The sequence below is a fragment of the Juglans microcarpa x Juglans regia genome, chromosome 2D (assembly GCF_004785595.1).
Source record: "Juglans microcarpa x Juglans regia isolate MS1-56 chromosome 2D, Jm3101_v1.0, whole genome shotgun sequence".
NCBI lineage: Eukaryota > Viridiplantae > Streptophyta > Magnoliopsida > Fagales > Juglandaceae > Juglans > Juglans microcarpa x Juglans regia.
The window spans coordinates 42,565,217-42,580,378 of NC_054596.1; the positions used below are offsets into that span (position 1 = coordinate 42,565,217).

General features: G+C 35.2%; 1 protein-coding gene and 2 long non-coding RNA genes across 3 annotated transcripts in view; 2 read left to right on the forward strand and 1 right to left on the reverse strand.

Annotated features, from left to right (window-relative positions):
• LOC121250898 overlaps nt 1-715 on the reverse strand; it is a 6,638-nt gene extending 5,923 nt beyond the window's left edge. The window contains exon 1 of the long non-coding RNA XR_005937870.1: nt 703-715. This is a non-coding gene — a long non-coding RNA (uncharacterized LOC121250898). The remainder of the gene's footprint in view (nt 1-702) is intronic.
• Nucleotides 1-14,740, forward strand: part of LOC121250899 — a 26,774-nt gene extending 12,034 nt beyond the window's left edge. The window contains exon 3 of the long non-coding RNA XR_005937871.1: nt 14,594-14,740. This is a non-coding gene — a long non-coding RNA (uncharacterized LOC121250899). The remainder of the gene's footprint in view (nt 1-14,593) is intronic.
• LOC121250897 (glycine-rich protein-like) lies at nt 12,158-12,906 on the forward strand. Its single transcript, XM_041150140.1, has 2 exons — nt 12,158-12,360; nt 12,493-12,906. The coding sequence occupies exons 1-2, from the start codon at nt 12,243-12,245 to the stop codon at nt 12,720-12,722; spliced, it is 348 nt and encodes a 115-aa protein (XP_041006074.1). The 5' UTR covers nt 12,158-12,242; the 3' UTR covers nt 12,723-12,906.
• Nucleotides 14,741-15,162: the final 422 nt, after the last annotated feature.

Below are 15,162 nucleotides of genomic sequence, written 5' to 3' on the forward strand. Positions count from 1 at the left end.
AATGTTTTTACATCAAAGATCCAAGGGTGAAAGGTAATTGGTACATTGTGCAAAAGTATGTAGACAGGAATGTATATGACATTCCACCTAGTCCATTTTCTGTAGAGCATGATTGAGAAACAAGTGACACTGATGCCTATCAAGAGGATGAGTCATTTCACCTTCACACTTCTGTCGAATGTGCTGATGTTGGTGTGGCAACTCCACTACATAGGAGTGACCTAGAACCAAGCCCGATTGATGACTTAGTAGTGATGGAAAACATTAATGAGCAAACTACAGAAATGGCTTTTACAAATGACTATGACCTAGAGAGTGCTTGTAATGGATCAGAGGATACATATTGCGATAATGAGGATTCCGAAGATGAGGATCTATCGACTGATGAAGATTTGTTGTCAGACTAGACCATCTAACACGCCCAATCAATGTAAGGTGATTTTATTACATATCAAAGTTAAGTTTGATTATGTTTTCAATGGGAAATAATATTCTTTTTCTCAGGTATATGCTACTTCCCTTGGCTAGAAGATCACACTCAGGATCTTTAATATATTGGTTTTGTTATGACATTCATTCTATTCGTTGCCAAATATTGTCTAAAAGCATGATATGTTATTCTTTAAGGTACTAACCAAAGTCGACACCCTTGAGTGGAGGTGTTGCCTATGGGATTGAGTAATATTGGTTATATTTCTCAACCTTATAGTATTTTGGGTATGGGTTCAATGCTATTATGTTCTATAATCTTGTTGCATGGATTTCTTTTGTTTCTACAGGTTTTTTCCAAGTTATGGCTAGTTGGAGGAAGTTGATGTTAGGTTTAGCATTACTGCAAGAATTATTTGTGATTCTGTTTTGCTTCTACATAGCTTGTGAGAGCAAGTTATAATCCAAGAATTTGTGGTTCTGATAAAAAAACCATCTTCTAGTTATATAGGTAACTGCTGTAGAAATCTTTGTGGTTAAGCTCAATTCCCAGATGCATGCCATCATGAAACCTTTGTGGTTAAGCTCAATTCCCAGATGCATGCCATCATACATTGATTAACCACTTCAATTGGGGGCTTGGGGGGAACAATCAATGAGAATTAAGAATAATACACTAACCCCCAGCTTGTTAATTATGTGGCTATCTAAGGAACAACTTGAGAGTTAATAATTTGAAACTAAATTAGCAGGTTATTTCTCCATATATTTCAATTACTAATAATCTGGCCATGGACAACTAAATTATTGGTAAGCTAATATCCTGCAATTATAATCAATTAGGAAAAAAAAGCCCCAAATTGATATGGTCTTCGTGCATCTAACTTGGTTCAAGAAATACAATCTTTTTGTGAGAACAAGTTCTGGAACCTGGTTCAAGAATATTTAATTTAATTGAGGTTCTTTCAATTACAAATATTACAAATATCTTCTAATAAAATTTGGGAAATGTTTAATGTACCAGGAATAAATTAGAAATGAGTTAAGATTTGGTAACATTGCACAAAATTAAGTCTGATGGAATTAAACTTAGCAATTTATGATGGGCGGGAGATATTGGCGCCCTGGAGGGAAAATAAGGGGTAAAAGTGAAAATTAACTCAGATAAAAAATCTTTCTTGACAGCAAAGTACACAAAACAGGAGTATATGCAGGCCAGTCACTTTCATTTCGTCATTGATGTGCTTAAGTAAGCTGCAGCTGGTTCCTTCAGCCTCTTATCAGAAGTTTCTTCTTCTGAAAATATCTTGGAGATAGCTATCATTAAAGGTTCCAACTTTTAGAAGCTAAGGCCTAAGATCATTCTACCAACCTTGTCAGAGTATAGAACAATCTACTGCCTTCATGATGAACTCGGGTGCTTCTAGATGTTGAAGGCCTAAAGGTATGGACATCCCAACCCTAACTTGTTATCAACATGCAAGTTAAAGTTTTTTGGGAGTTTTTTTGTTCAAATTTTAAGTCTTCTAAGTCTTCAACAACCCTTGTTTTTCACACAAATTCTTTAGCTTCTAGATGCTAAAGGCCTAAAGTTATGGATATCCTTACCCTAACTTGTTATCAACATGCAAGCTAAAGTTTTCTGGGAGTTTTTTGTTCAAATAATAAGTCTTCTAAGTCTTCAACAACCCTTGTTCTCCACCTAAATTTTGACCTTCACCATACATGAAATGTACATAGATAGATGGATTTTCTAAAGCATTTTCACAGTTTCTTCTGCGGTTTGAAAAGGTTGGAACTTGAGTGATCATAACCTTTCAGTGGAAAGCTTGAGAGGTGGAGCAGTTTTTGGTGGCTTTGTATGAATTAGAAGGTCCATGCGAAGCTTTCTTGTAGTGGAAGTTAGTGGTTGCTGAGGTCTTGGACTACAACTGAGGTAACTTTTGTACATACTATTCTGACCAATGTTAAAGGTTGCCATTACCAAAGTTAGGCAGAAAATATTTTCTGCCTAAGACCCAACAACTTGATAATTTCTAGACCAATATGGTGTATCCAAAGAATTTTATACCAATTATATTCAGGATTTTGCATTATAGTTACATAGATGGAAGCAGTTGATAATATTTTTTGGTAGTACTATAGGTTTAGACATTTCTTATGGTTATTTGTGGAAAAAAAGTTAACACTACAATATTTTTAACATAGAGAAATTATAACATAGTGTCTAATCTTTTGACAGAGATTGGTAATAATATCGTAAATAATTTGTATTATCATTGTCTTCAAAAAAGTTAACAAAAGTGGGTTTAATCTATACTTACCAGATTTCTCGATATATCACGATCAACAACTATCAAAAGATGGCTCCAAGTGCAAGAGGTAGAGGGAGTGGGCGAGGTGCAGGTAGTAAACGTGTTCGGGTTGCCACTATTATACAACCACCATAAGATCCAAAACTTAATTCATGGACCCTTAGAGATGATCACAATGATACTCTATCGGATGACTCAACGCAACCACCATATAGAGTATCAGACACTTGTTTTGACAATTCAATAGTGGCTGAGAATCTACATGTAGTACCAAATAGGAATGACAATGGTAAGTTAGTATGCACATAAATACTGATTGTTATACTTTTGTTAATTAATATATAGATTTGGTTATGTCTTGTTCTCTCCATATAACATTGAGTATCCCTCATACAGAGGTAAATGCTAGCTTAGTGCATGTGCCCTTAGTGGTGCCCCTAAAGAAACGTGGACGTGGACCCGCAAAGTGTACGAAGTTTGATAAGCTGCATAAGCATGGGAAAATCCCTCTGAAAATAAATGGACACACAACACCTTATTGTGAAAATGCAACCATGTTTACTACTAGGGTGACATGGATATTAAAGCATCATGGGGACATGAGTTATGCTCGATGGAGTGATGTCCCCGAGGCTGAGAAAGATGAGCTAATTGATCGCGTGAGGGTAAGCATCGCCCATATTAATTTTCTGGTTTGATAAATGTATCATAATTTCCTAACATTCTACGATCTTAAACATAGAGTGATTTCATATTTGATTGGGATTTGAAGAACCACTAGAAAACTGTTTGGAAACAGCTTCATAAAAGGTTTAATGCCTTCCATCATCAGTTGCACAAGAAATATTTGGAGTATGCAACTCATGAAAAAGCATTGGCCAATAGGTGTAGCTTGGTGGAGCCCTTGTTTTGGTTTAAATTATGTGGCCAATGGGGAAGTGAGGCATTCAAGGTATTGGTCCCATCATCTGATTGTGATAGACCTATATGTTATTTTGGATTATTTCTTAGACCTTATTACCGTATAACTTCATTTACATTGAATGTACAGAAAGTATCACTGCAAAATATAGAGAACAGAAAGAAACTGAAGACCGATCACACTACTGGAAGAAAGTCCTTCGTGAGGATACTGGAAGAGAAGGTATCCTTGTATAATAAATTAATCTAGTTATTTCAACTTACTTTCACCATTAAATGCATATTATCTAACTCAATTCAATGGTTAGCAGGGTCCTACTACGGAGAACTTGGTGGATTTCTACAAAGAAGTTCGTTGGTCTAAGAAAAAGGGAGAATTTGTGACATCCACCACAGAAGATATTTATGTGAATTTTTATTGGAAAATACTATTATGAACAGTTGGATAGTTTTAGTTATATATAAAAAAAAAAATAATAGTTTTACTGTCATAGTTAGTTCTGTTTTAAATTGTCCAACATGTCTTTACAATGAGTTGCTCACTTTGTTTGTGCAGAAACAAATAATTGGAAAGCTATCTGATTTAGAACCCGACGTCAGAACTGCAGAGGCAGCAGCTGGGGTGTTTAGGGACATACTAGCTCATAGATCGGGATATGCACAAGGTCTTGGAGAGATGATAATACCAAAGTGCCCAAATTTGTTGACCGTGAAAACCATAAACATTTGGTTGAAGCTGTTGAAAAACATAAAAAAAAGGCTTAGCAATACAAGACTCAGCTTGACGAATTGAGGGGAGATGTGAGAACCCTGTTGGAGAGACAAGTGGAGTATGACAAGTTTATGAACTTCTATATGTCTGAGAGGCAGTCCCAGGGAAGTCTAGAGAGGGAGACTCTCCCTGATGCTTAGGACACTAGGTTGAGAGATAGAAGTTTTTTGTATTTTATTGGTTTTGAGATTGATATGCTAGCAGGGTTTATTTGAAGATTTTGTTTTTGTGCAGGGTAATGGGTATTGGCTTTTGCAGGCAATGGGAATTAGTTTTAGGCTTTTGTTATAAGCCATATTTATTTTTTGGAGGATCTGGGCTGATGCAGGACACTGTGAGTTTAAAGTGGTTTGCTTCTCATCAGTAGCTACATATTACATAAGTAAAGCCATAGTTTGGATGTTCATATGTTCATCTGTTAAAGTGGTGTGTTGATGTTGTGTTTAAATGGTGGAAAACCATGGATGGAACTAATGACATGCAGTGGATAGTTCAGAAACTGATTTCTGAATTAAATGCAGTAATGTGCCTCACCAGTTATAGTAGTTTGACAGCTTTTAAAATATAGTTTTGTGGCTGCTAAACTTCAACATTATTTTTACCTTAATGTTTGTGTACATCAGTTGTGGATGCAATATCAATGCCAGCAGTAATCATGGGGAACTTACTCGCAGGTAATAAACAAATTCTCAAGCTTATTGCATAACAATAGCTATACAATGGATATTTAATTGTAATGGATGTGACAATGAGTGGTCCTGCTGTGATATTAGTTGATATTGAGTTTATTGGGTTGGTTGTGTAAATGCATCATGTCCATTATCTATGTTTACATCATTAAATATACATTCATTCCTAGATCCTTGTATAGACAATGCTATTAATCCATAGCAGTATCATTTTTGTGTGTGTTGTACAAATATTTTGTTTCTTGCATAATCTCTTTGGTCCTTGAGTAATAGCTTGCAATCATCATGGTGGTTTATGATTGTTGTTGGATTAAACTATTACTGCATTATAATTAATATGTATTACTCAACATCCTACAGATTGTAGTTTGGTTTTTGTTGTTTGTTGATGGTCTGAACTTAAGATTAATAGAACCTGGTTTGCATCTTGTAGGGATGACAGACAGTATCTCTTCACTTGTTTTCATCTGTTGCTTGGAACTGAGGGTAGCTGAAAAATAATTAGCCTTATCAATCATAACATGACTGATCAATCATAGCATGATTGATAACGAACTTGTCTGATCAAACAGCTCAGCTTATCCTACTGCCCATAAGGTTAATTATGCTAGCATGTCAAGATAGTTTAGATTCTGGGAATGATTCTCTAAATATGATGTACTTAAGTTATAGGGTAATGGAAAATGTATAAGCTGTTACACTCCTAGTCAGCTATTTATATGGGATTATCATGATATATCATCAAATACTATGCGTTATATATATGTTCCCTTTACATTCTCTGCCTCATTATTCTTCATTTAAGCTGTATATCTGGAAATTCCATGGTTGATGATGGTCACTCTGATTTTAGGCAACTAGATAATAATATTGTATTATTTTCTGGATTTGTATGGGGTTAAGTAGTGACATGTGAAATGTAAAAATACATTTTTTTTAAAAAAAGCAATAAAACTGAGGCCATATTTGACGTGAATAGCATTAATAAGGCCTACAAGTATACTGTTTTTTTCAAACCTTAACAAAAATTGAACATTTCCAACGAATTGTCGCAATAAGTTACAAAATTTTCACACTCTCAATGCTGCAAAAGCTTATTTCCAGCAACAAATGCATATCAATGGAAATAAAATGCAATATTTTTTTCCGACAAAACACAACATTTTGCAACTGTTCTGTTACACCATAAATACTTTATTCCAAAGGACTAAACATCGCCACAATAAACTATTCCGACGAAAAATTGTTTGACGCAAATAACATATTAATTTTTTCAGGCACTTTAACGTCGCCAGCAAAACTCAATCTCAAAGGCATAGAATGGCCAAAATTAGTTTTTGCCAACGAATGATGTGGTCGCTACTTATCATGTTTTCCGGCGAATTTGTTTTTATTTGTGGTGATTATTTGCCACCACAAAATGTTATTTGGAACGGGGTGGGTAGCTCTCCAACAAGTTTTTCCATCGAAATTTTTATCCATTTGCGGCCAAATTCTATCATGGGAAATAAAATTTTTTATCGACGATTTATAAAATTCGCCGCTTAAAAGTATTTGCCTCCAGACATTGGTGTCCAATGCGCAGCAAAATTTTTGGGTCGGTAAAGTTTAATTGTGGCGAAAAAATAGATTTTTGCAGCGTTTAAGTGTCGCCGCAAAAGGGCTATTTCTTGTAGTGAGGTATGCTAACTAATTTGTTAAATCATGTAGCATTTTGTACAATAAATTTATAAGTTACTTATAATTCTACACTAATTTGCGCCGGTTTATTATATATAATTATAAGTTGGTATAAATCCAGAGGGTACATATATATATATATACACACACACACACACATATTAAAGGATCATTCAATGGTCCTTTAATTGGTTTGGAGAAGCTTGTAATTAATCGGGCTATTTTTTATGTCATTTCATCATGGTCTAAGGACTTATTAATTCATCTATTTGAATGATCACACGCAGATGTTCATGATCTATTTGCACATTTTTCAGATTCAGATATTTCATTGACAACTTAATATTTATGATTAGTTGGCTATTATAACCGTAATTAGTAAAATGATTATTGGCTTCGGGCATCAATACCTCGATGCTGATCATGTGACATGGGTGTAATATATTCAAACATAAGACTGAGATTTTGAATATCCTAAAAATCCAACTGAAGTAATTGACCAATTAGGTTCCAGTTGATCATGAGAACTCTTATCTCACTGACCAGAGAGATGATCTCCATCATCATCGTCAAGTACAAAAAAAAAAAAACACTTCTATTGTAGTGACGAACTAATTATATATATATATATATATATATATGGAGAGGATATCCCAACCGGTTAGCCCCAAAGTGGGCCTGGACCCTTACCAATAACCAAAACCTGTATCATTACCGAGAAGCCCAACTCAATACCAAGAGAATCCAGCCCATAGCCAATACCGACTGAATAACTATCCAGTCAGTGACAAATGATAGAAAAGGCTATCATTCAAATCTATTAAAGAGATGAACACTCATCTCTAAGTTTGAATTCAAATAAAGGATAACCATGTTCTGAAAAGAGAACAAAGATAACTCGTGGAACTCTATATAAAAGAAGAATCCAAGTAAGTAAAAGTATCGAATTATTGTTGTTATTATTGTTATCTTCAAGTTACTGACTTAGGCATCGAGGCATTCTCTCGAACCCCCAAACTCTCTACTCTTTGGTTGCAGATAATCGTGAGGTGATGGTGGCGAAACACATCCACAACAATATATATATATTTATATATATATATATATATATCATCATCATCATCATCCTTAAATTAATAACTGATTAGCTTGCTAGCTATTATTTTCTTATGAATCAAATTAATGGACAAATCAAGTAAAACATTTATTGGCTTAATTAGCACGGTACGCACTTTTCTTTTTTCTTTTTTTAAATATCAAAAGGCAAAACATTAAACTTGATGAAAGGTGCTTAGTTTCCATGCGCCCCTATGCTGGGTGGGGATGTGGAGGGGGGGGGGGGGATGGGAAAAATAAGGCTAGATATATTCGCCATGATGGGGGAAACAGGGCTAGCTATAATCTTCATTATATATGAGCATTGCAGTAACCCTGGCATACAATATCCTTGCTTGCACATCAAGGAGCTAGCTTATCTATAGACTAACACACTGAGATATTCCATTATTTTTCTTAAGATATATAATGTAGACATAATCATGGTTTGATTTGGATGGTCGTCTCCGATCGAACTGGGCATATATATATATATAAGGCGTCTCCTTAATTAGCATTACAGCACCTTTGGCAGCCTGGTGCATAACGGTATCCATGGCAATCACAATAATAACGGCATCCCTTTCTTAGGTATGATCTTCCATGGCCTGAGTTCCTGCCACAACTCCCATGTCCACCTCCTGGACAGCCATAGCAAGGATCTCCATGCTTGGCTTCTTCCAACCCACTCCGCACCATGCGGGTAGCAGGCCTAATCAAAGCATTGTATAAATGAGAGTGTCGCGCGTGCGCGGGTGTGTGTTTTCAAAACTTACCTGTAGGATCATTTGAAACTGCAAGTATTTCAGATGAGACTACGAGAAAAATAGCGAAGAGAGCACAAAGAAGTAACAGCAAATTAGATTTTAAAGAAGCCATTGTTCCTCGATCGTAGAAGAAAGTTGAAGCTATATATCTTGATTTGGAAAATACTAGCATGCAGTCATAATTTGACTGTTTTTTTTTTATCGTCTGGCAAAAATTTTTTTCTTAATCATTAAGGAAATATTTTTAAGTTTATTGGTTTATTTTTTTTATTTTTTAAAAATATTAAAATAATTTGAAATAAAAAAAAAAAATAGACTGCCCAACAGTAAATCCTGAGCGACAGAGTAATTACCCGATTTGATTTATCACTGGAAGTTCTATATGAAGATAACTGTGAGAAGATATGGTTGCATGCAGCTAGCTCAACTCTATTTATAGGGAACGACACGGATGCATGCATGCATATCTATATCTATCTATCTATACGTATATATATTAATTTGTTAGATTAATGAAGATGCAGGGATGCATGTGCGGATGATCAGTATATGGCGATAAGATCGGGACCTATACCTCCCATGCATTCAATTATATATCACATGCAAGTTGTCAGACTCTTCGGAGTGCGTGGCAATATCATGACTTCAGTAGTACTGCGTGTATAGAGTTTTGAGCTGCTGAGTCCCCACAAGGAGTGAACGATCGTGGGAAGCCATAAACTACAGTACTTCCATGCTGATCTGCGTCATGCATGACGCTTCCGATCTTTCCCGGCCTTCCTCTCTCATTGTCGCCCAATATCACTATATATATATATATATAAATTTTGGCACACACACACATGTATATATTATTTATGTTCATCATGAGCCATTGCAAAGTCGTCTGGCCAGTCAGAATGGCAACCCTAGCTAGCTGATCTAATGTCTATAAACATAAAAAGTACATGAATCCGACAAATATGTAATTAATGTGGGGGAGCAGTGCAAGGCGGATGCTTCCTGTTTTGGTAGGAGGAGTAGTGCTTATTGGTATATTTTAAATTTGAACTGAATTAATTAATTAACCATCAAAATGAACTCGAGACCTATTTAATCAGTGAAGTGCTTTTGAATCTAATTAGTAGTGCTGGATCAGGGCTAACGAAACCATGCTGCAAATGGGTTGGAGAAGTCCCAATAAATAGGCCCTAAGATATATAGATTATTGAGCAGCCCAATACTTTCAGCAATGCATATATCTGCGTGGCAAAGGATCATGACTATGGGCTTTAGCCCTATACTATTAAAAGGAAAGGCCGCACCCACTGCCACGTAAAAACTTTTTCAAAACCAGACATGATCGATCATTTATTTATTTATTTATCCTATCTCAAAACTTACAAACTATTAATTAACTTAATAATCGGAGATTCCTTAATTTCCTCCCATGGGAAGAAATCATGTTCGAATTAAAGATGATCACTTTCTCCTTTTTTTTTGTAGGTCGGGCCTGGCCGGATCACTTCTCGATGATCAGATTAGCTACTCATGATCATGATCATGCTTGGGAATGAGAACTCGATCTCTAAGAAATAATATTGATCATTCATTATATGGGACATTAAGCTGTCAAATTAAGCACTATCAATATATATCCCAATAATTCATATCATACATGACGTTGCATGCATGTCATGAATGCAGTATATTGCTGTAAGCTGACAGTAACTGGTCTACATGTCATTGACTCATTCATATCATACCTGACGTGCATGCATGCCCTTCCTGCCTGTACGTACATACAAGTTTGTTTTATTCTCCCTTTAATTTTCAACCACGTAGAGCCTCCGAGATTTACTAGTTGTATATAAATCGAGCCACGAAGCAGGCAAAAATCAGGCCGGTCACTTGATGATGAGCCAATTTCTTTCTTTCTTTCTTTTTAAACAAAAAATAATGACTAGGAAAAGCTTGGTCTCTTGATGGTACGTAACATATAATATATATGATATATAACCTAAATACTCATTATAATATATATATATATATGATATATATTAATATTATTAATGTTATTAATGTTATTTATTTTATTAGCTCAAGCCTATGATCATGACTAAAAATTACTTTATGAATGGCCTTCAAAATTAAGCTTGAATTTATTTATATGTTAAAAAAATAATGAAATACAAATTAGAAACTTTTACATTGCCGCATGCAGTATGTACTTCACAGATCATCTGCGCGACTGGTACTGCTACTTATGGATCGTTCAAAGCCTACTGCATGCAGGAACAAATCCTTGATCCTGATCTATATATCTCAAGGGGCACTCCAATGAGTTTTGTAAAACCCATTCTTATGTAAAATTTCAAAATTATCTCCAATAAATCATGTATTTTCAAATCTATTTTTCATTTTGTTACAGTGTTCAACTACATGTAGTGTGAACTGTATATAAATGTAAAAATATTTTATTTCTCTTTTCATCATGTACTTTGTCTCTCACAATAATTTCTCTCTCCTTGTAATTTTTTTTAATAAATTATTAAATAATATAATGTAAAGAAAATTAGTAGATAAATTGAAATATAGTATAATATAAAAGTTAATATGTAAAATAAAAAAAATAAATTTTAATAAGGTATTTTAAAAAGTAAGATACATAAAGTATTGAGAGTGCTAGCCGCCCTGACTTATTTATTGATCTGCTGCAAGCTGGTCCATTGTATTTATTCTTCATTAATGCCGTGAAATCCATGCATCAAGAACTTATGGCTCAGGATCATCCTCGTGTGCTCTTAAACTAATATCTACTGAAACTGCGTCCCAATTTGAAGTAAACACTAATAGTAAGAGTGGTGCTACGTCTGCCGACTGCAGGTACCCATACTATATATATGTCGCTTATATAAATTACACTTTTTTTATTTTAAATAATTTTTAAACATATTTAAAAAATAAAAATAGATAAATACACTAATAATCACTTCTTTAACTAATAAAAAAAATAAAAAATAAATAAATGCATCAGCAAGCTAGCATTATTCTAATAACCAATGACCATACGTACTATATGTCAAGATCTGACAGTCTTTTATTTTTGCTTTTTTTTTTTTTCCTGAGCCTATGCCTGCCAAGATATGTCTGTCGTCCATTTTTTACCCTTTCAGCGCTCTTGAATGAGGCAGTCGGTGAACATTTATATTAGCGCATGCTTAGCCATTTGAGACAAAGATCGCAACTTGATAGTTACTACAAAAAAGAAAGAAAGAAATGGGCTTGGACATGATATGCAATATTAATCAAAGTACGGGTACCTTTAAGGCCAATGAGTCAATGGGATAAGATCGAACAAAATGGATGGCAAGTCCACAACATATCAAGCACCCACCCAACTAGCTACAATGTAGGGTCATATTCTTTACTATTGAGTTTACTCTCCCAAATGGATGATTTTTCAGCTCGATTCCTTCATCGCCGGCCTATAAATAGAGAAGAAAGAAATACAGATTCGATCATACTCCCATCTTATATACTAGCTCCCCAATATATATTTTCTCTAAAGTAATTAAGAGTACAAGCGAATTAAATGGGTTCCAAGGCTTTCGTTTTGCTAGGTCTTGTGTTGGCCTGCATTATGCTCCTTATGATCTCTTCGGAGGTGGCAGCAAGGGACTTGGCTGAGACTTCCTCTGACCAGGAAAACGGTGCGTTTTAGAACCTTCACTTTGTCCCTGGCCTTCCTAGCTAACGTTTGTTTAATTTCTTGTTATAATTTCCATTGAAATGCAGTTTTTTGTTCTTTGTTATACTCAAGTCTTATATAATTACACGCGCAGCAGAGTTCACCAAAGATATCGATGGAGTCAATGGGATAGTCGATACTGATGGCAACTATGGTGGTGGTAAAGGTAAATATGGTGGCAGACGAGGAGGCTGCTACTATGGCTGTTGTCGTCGGGGTTACTATGGAAATAGATGCAGAAAGTGCTGCTCGTATGCTGGTGAAGCTGTGCATGTTGATGCAGAAACAGATCCAAGCAGCCAAACCACCGCGGGCCTTAACTAAATATATAATAATTCAGCAGCATAATTAATATCTCAGTCTAATTTGCTGCTAATTATTATGTCCGTCGTTGTAACGTCGTAAAAATAAAGGTGGCGAGGATAGATAGATGTCAATGATCATGTCGACGTCCTAGTCCGCCCCCAATGATCAGCTCCATCTTATATAATTATATATATGGTTGTGCTAGCTGCTTCTGAATGCATGATAATAAATTTGCGCGTACTACGTTTTATACTATATAATGTCGATCGATCCTGCTGGAATATAAATATATATATATATATATATATAAAATTAGTACTCATCCCCATTATTATACTAGATATATATGATATATACAAATTTAAAATACACGAGCTTCACGTTTTATGTGAAATCCACTATTAAAAAGTGTGAAAAAATCAATTTTTCTTGATGGAGTTCACAATTAATTTACAAAAAGTTTGTGGAAGACTTGTGCATTTATAGCTTATACCTAACATTACTCTTATTATGTATTATTGCATAGACTACGCATTATTGATATAAAGTGGCAAAAAAAAAAAAAAAATTAAACCCCTTAAAAGTATAATTTGCTCTTAGAAATTAAATCTTTTAGTACGTAATTAGATCATTAACAAAAAAATTGTCCCCTCGATTGAACAAATCAGCTTTATAATTTCCGCCCTGCAGGTATATAATCGTCTCAAAATGGAACATATTGTTCCATTCGAACATTTACATTTCGAAACAAAAAAAATGTTGTCGATCACTAGTTTTTCATTAATTAGCTTTTTCTTTTTCTTCTTCTTCTTTGAGGAAAAAGAGGCAATAAAGAACGAACGTAAAAGGAAAAATGGGGAAATATGATTAATTCCGAACTTTTAACCAGTAGTACTGTTCTAATAAAAGGAAATTCTGAGATGTTTTAAAACTTGTTTTTTCTGAACTTGATGAATATATATATGTGTATATAAAAGCTCTTCTATAGACAACATTCGGGGGTAACCTCCATCGTCAGCCGATATTAAAACAAAAAAAAAAAAGGGATGGAAGACGACATGAAGAAAAGAAAGTAGCCGATCGAGGTTGCTAGTGATTTTCTCTTCAACAATTTATCAAACACTTTGCATGCATTCTTAGCCCCCATCGCAACAACTCTTACACATTAATTTACACCGTTTCTTCCTTGATACAACCAAACCAACAGCAAGTTTCTAACACTCCAAATACAATGAACTCTGTAGAACTCTAACCTCTGCAAGTCTGCCCCTTTTCCCTCCCACCGTACCTTCCTCTATACTCGGTTACTCCATTCTTTCACGGATAGTTGTAGCAGTTGCTAAAACGAAAAGACGGTGGAAATGGCGAAGACGACAAAGCAGCAAGGTGTTGGTGATCGTGTCCAGGTACCACATGAGAATGAGAATGAGAATAGGGAGACCTCTGAAACCTCAGTAGATCAGGCCCATTAATTTCCATCTTTTATGGCTCTTGTTGTTCTTGGCTCTAGATGGTTTGGTAGTTGTGTGAGCTCATACTAGATGTATACTTTTTTATTCTTGGTCATTTTGGGAGCGTATGTGAATGAGCTTGCATGCCGAAAACCTTCATCTCCCAAGTTTGCGACAGCATTCTCGAGCTCCTAGACTCCAATCTCGTGCCCTTGGCCTCCGCCAGTGAGTTCGGGGTCTTCTATTTGAAGATGAAGGGGGATTACCATCACTACTTGGCCGAGTTCAATTCTGGGGATTAGAGGAAAGCTGCTACTGAGGATACCATGCTCGCATACAAGACTGCTCTGTCTTCAAGTTGTAATAAATGGCGTCGTTCAAAATTTTTGCCATGTCGGCCGCGATGCAGCGGGAGTGCCCCAGGCCTGTTGTCTTTAGACTTTTTCTATATATATATATGATCACATCAATATACATGCCCTCTCTACCATGAGTTTAAATAAACGGGGGCTTTATGGGTCTAATGGGCTTTTTCTTTTTTAAATTTAAAAAAAGAGTGAGTAATCAGTACTAAGCCCGGCCTTATACAAATTTCCAAAAAATCGAAAAACAAATCTCAAAAACCAATACAAACTCATTTACATGTTGAACAGTTGAAGTAGGCAAAACCAGCCCATTCTAATCTCTAAAAAGCTATAACCTTTTTAATTAGGAACATATATAATAATGGGCATGATGATCTGCAAGACAGCAACTATACATAAAATTTAGAACCCCAATTTTAATTTCCCTGTTTTGCAAAAGAAAAAAAAATCAACTATATATATGTTTGGCTAGCTTCTTTATACACATGCCTAAATTAATGAACAATAATATATATGCTCCCTAAAAGTTTCTGTTTAGTTTGTGGAACCTGATTTTGTTGGTATATTGGCCCGATTTGATGACCTTACCTGACAATGAAGCATTGTGGTTTCTTTGTGGATTCTCAAAGAGGCTTGGGCCAA

Coding starts and splice junctions, on each gene's coding strand:
- LOC121250897 (XM_041150140.1), top strand. CDS start 12,243: ATGGGTTCCAAGGCTTTCGTTTTGCTAGGTCTTGTGTTGGCCTGCATT. Junction 12,361..12,492: donor TTCCTCTGACCAGGAAAACG/GTGCGTTTTAGA, acceptor TTACACGCGCAG/CAGAGTTCACCAAAGATATC.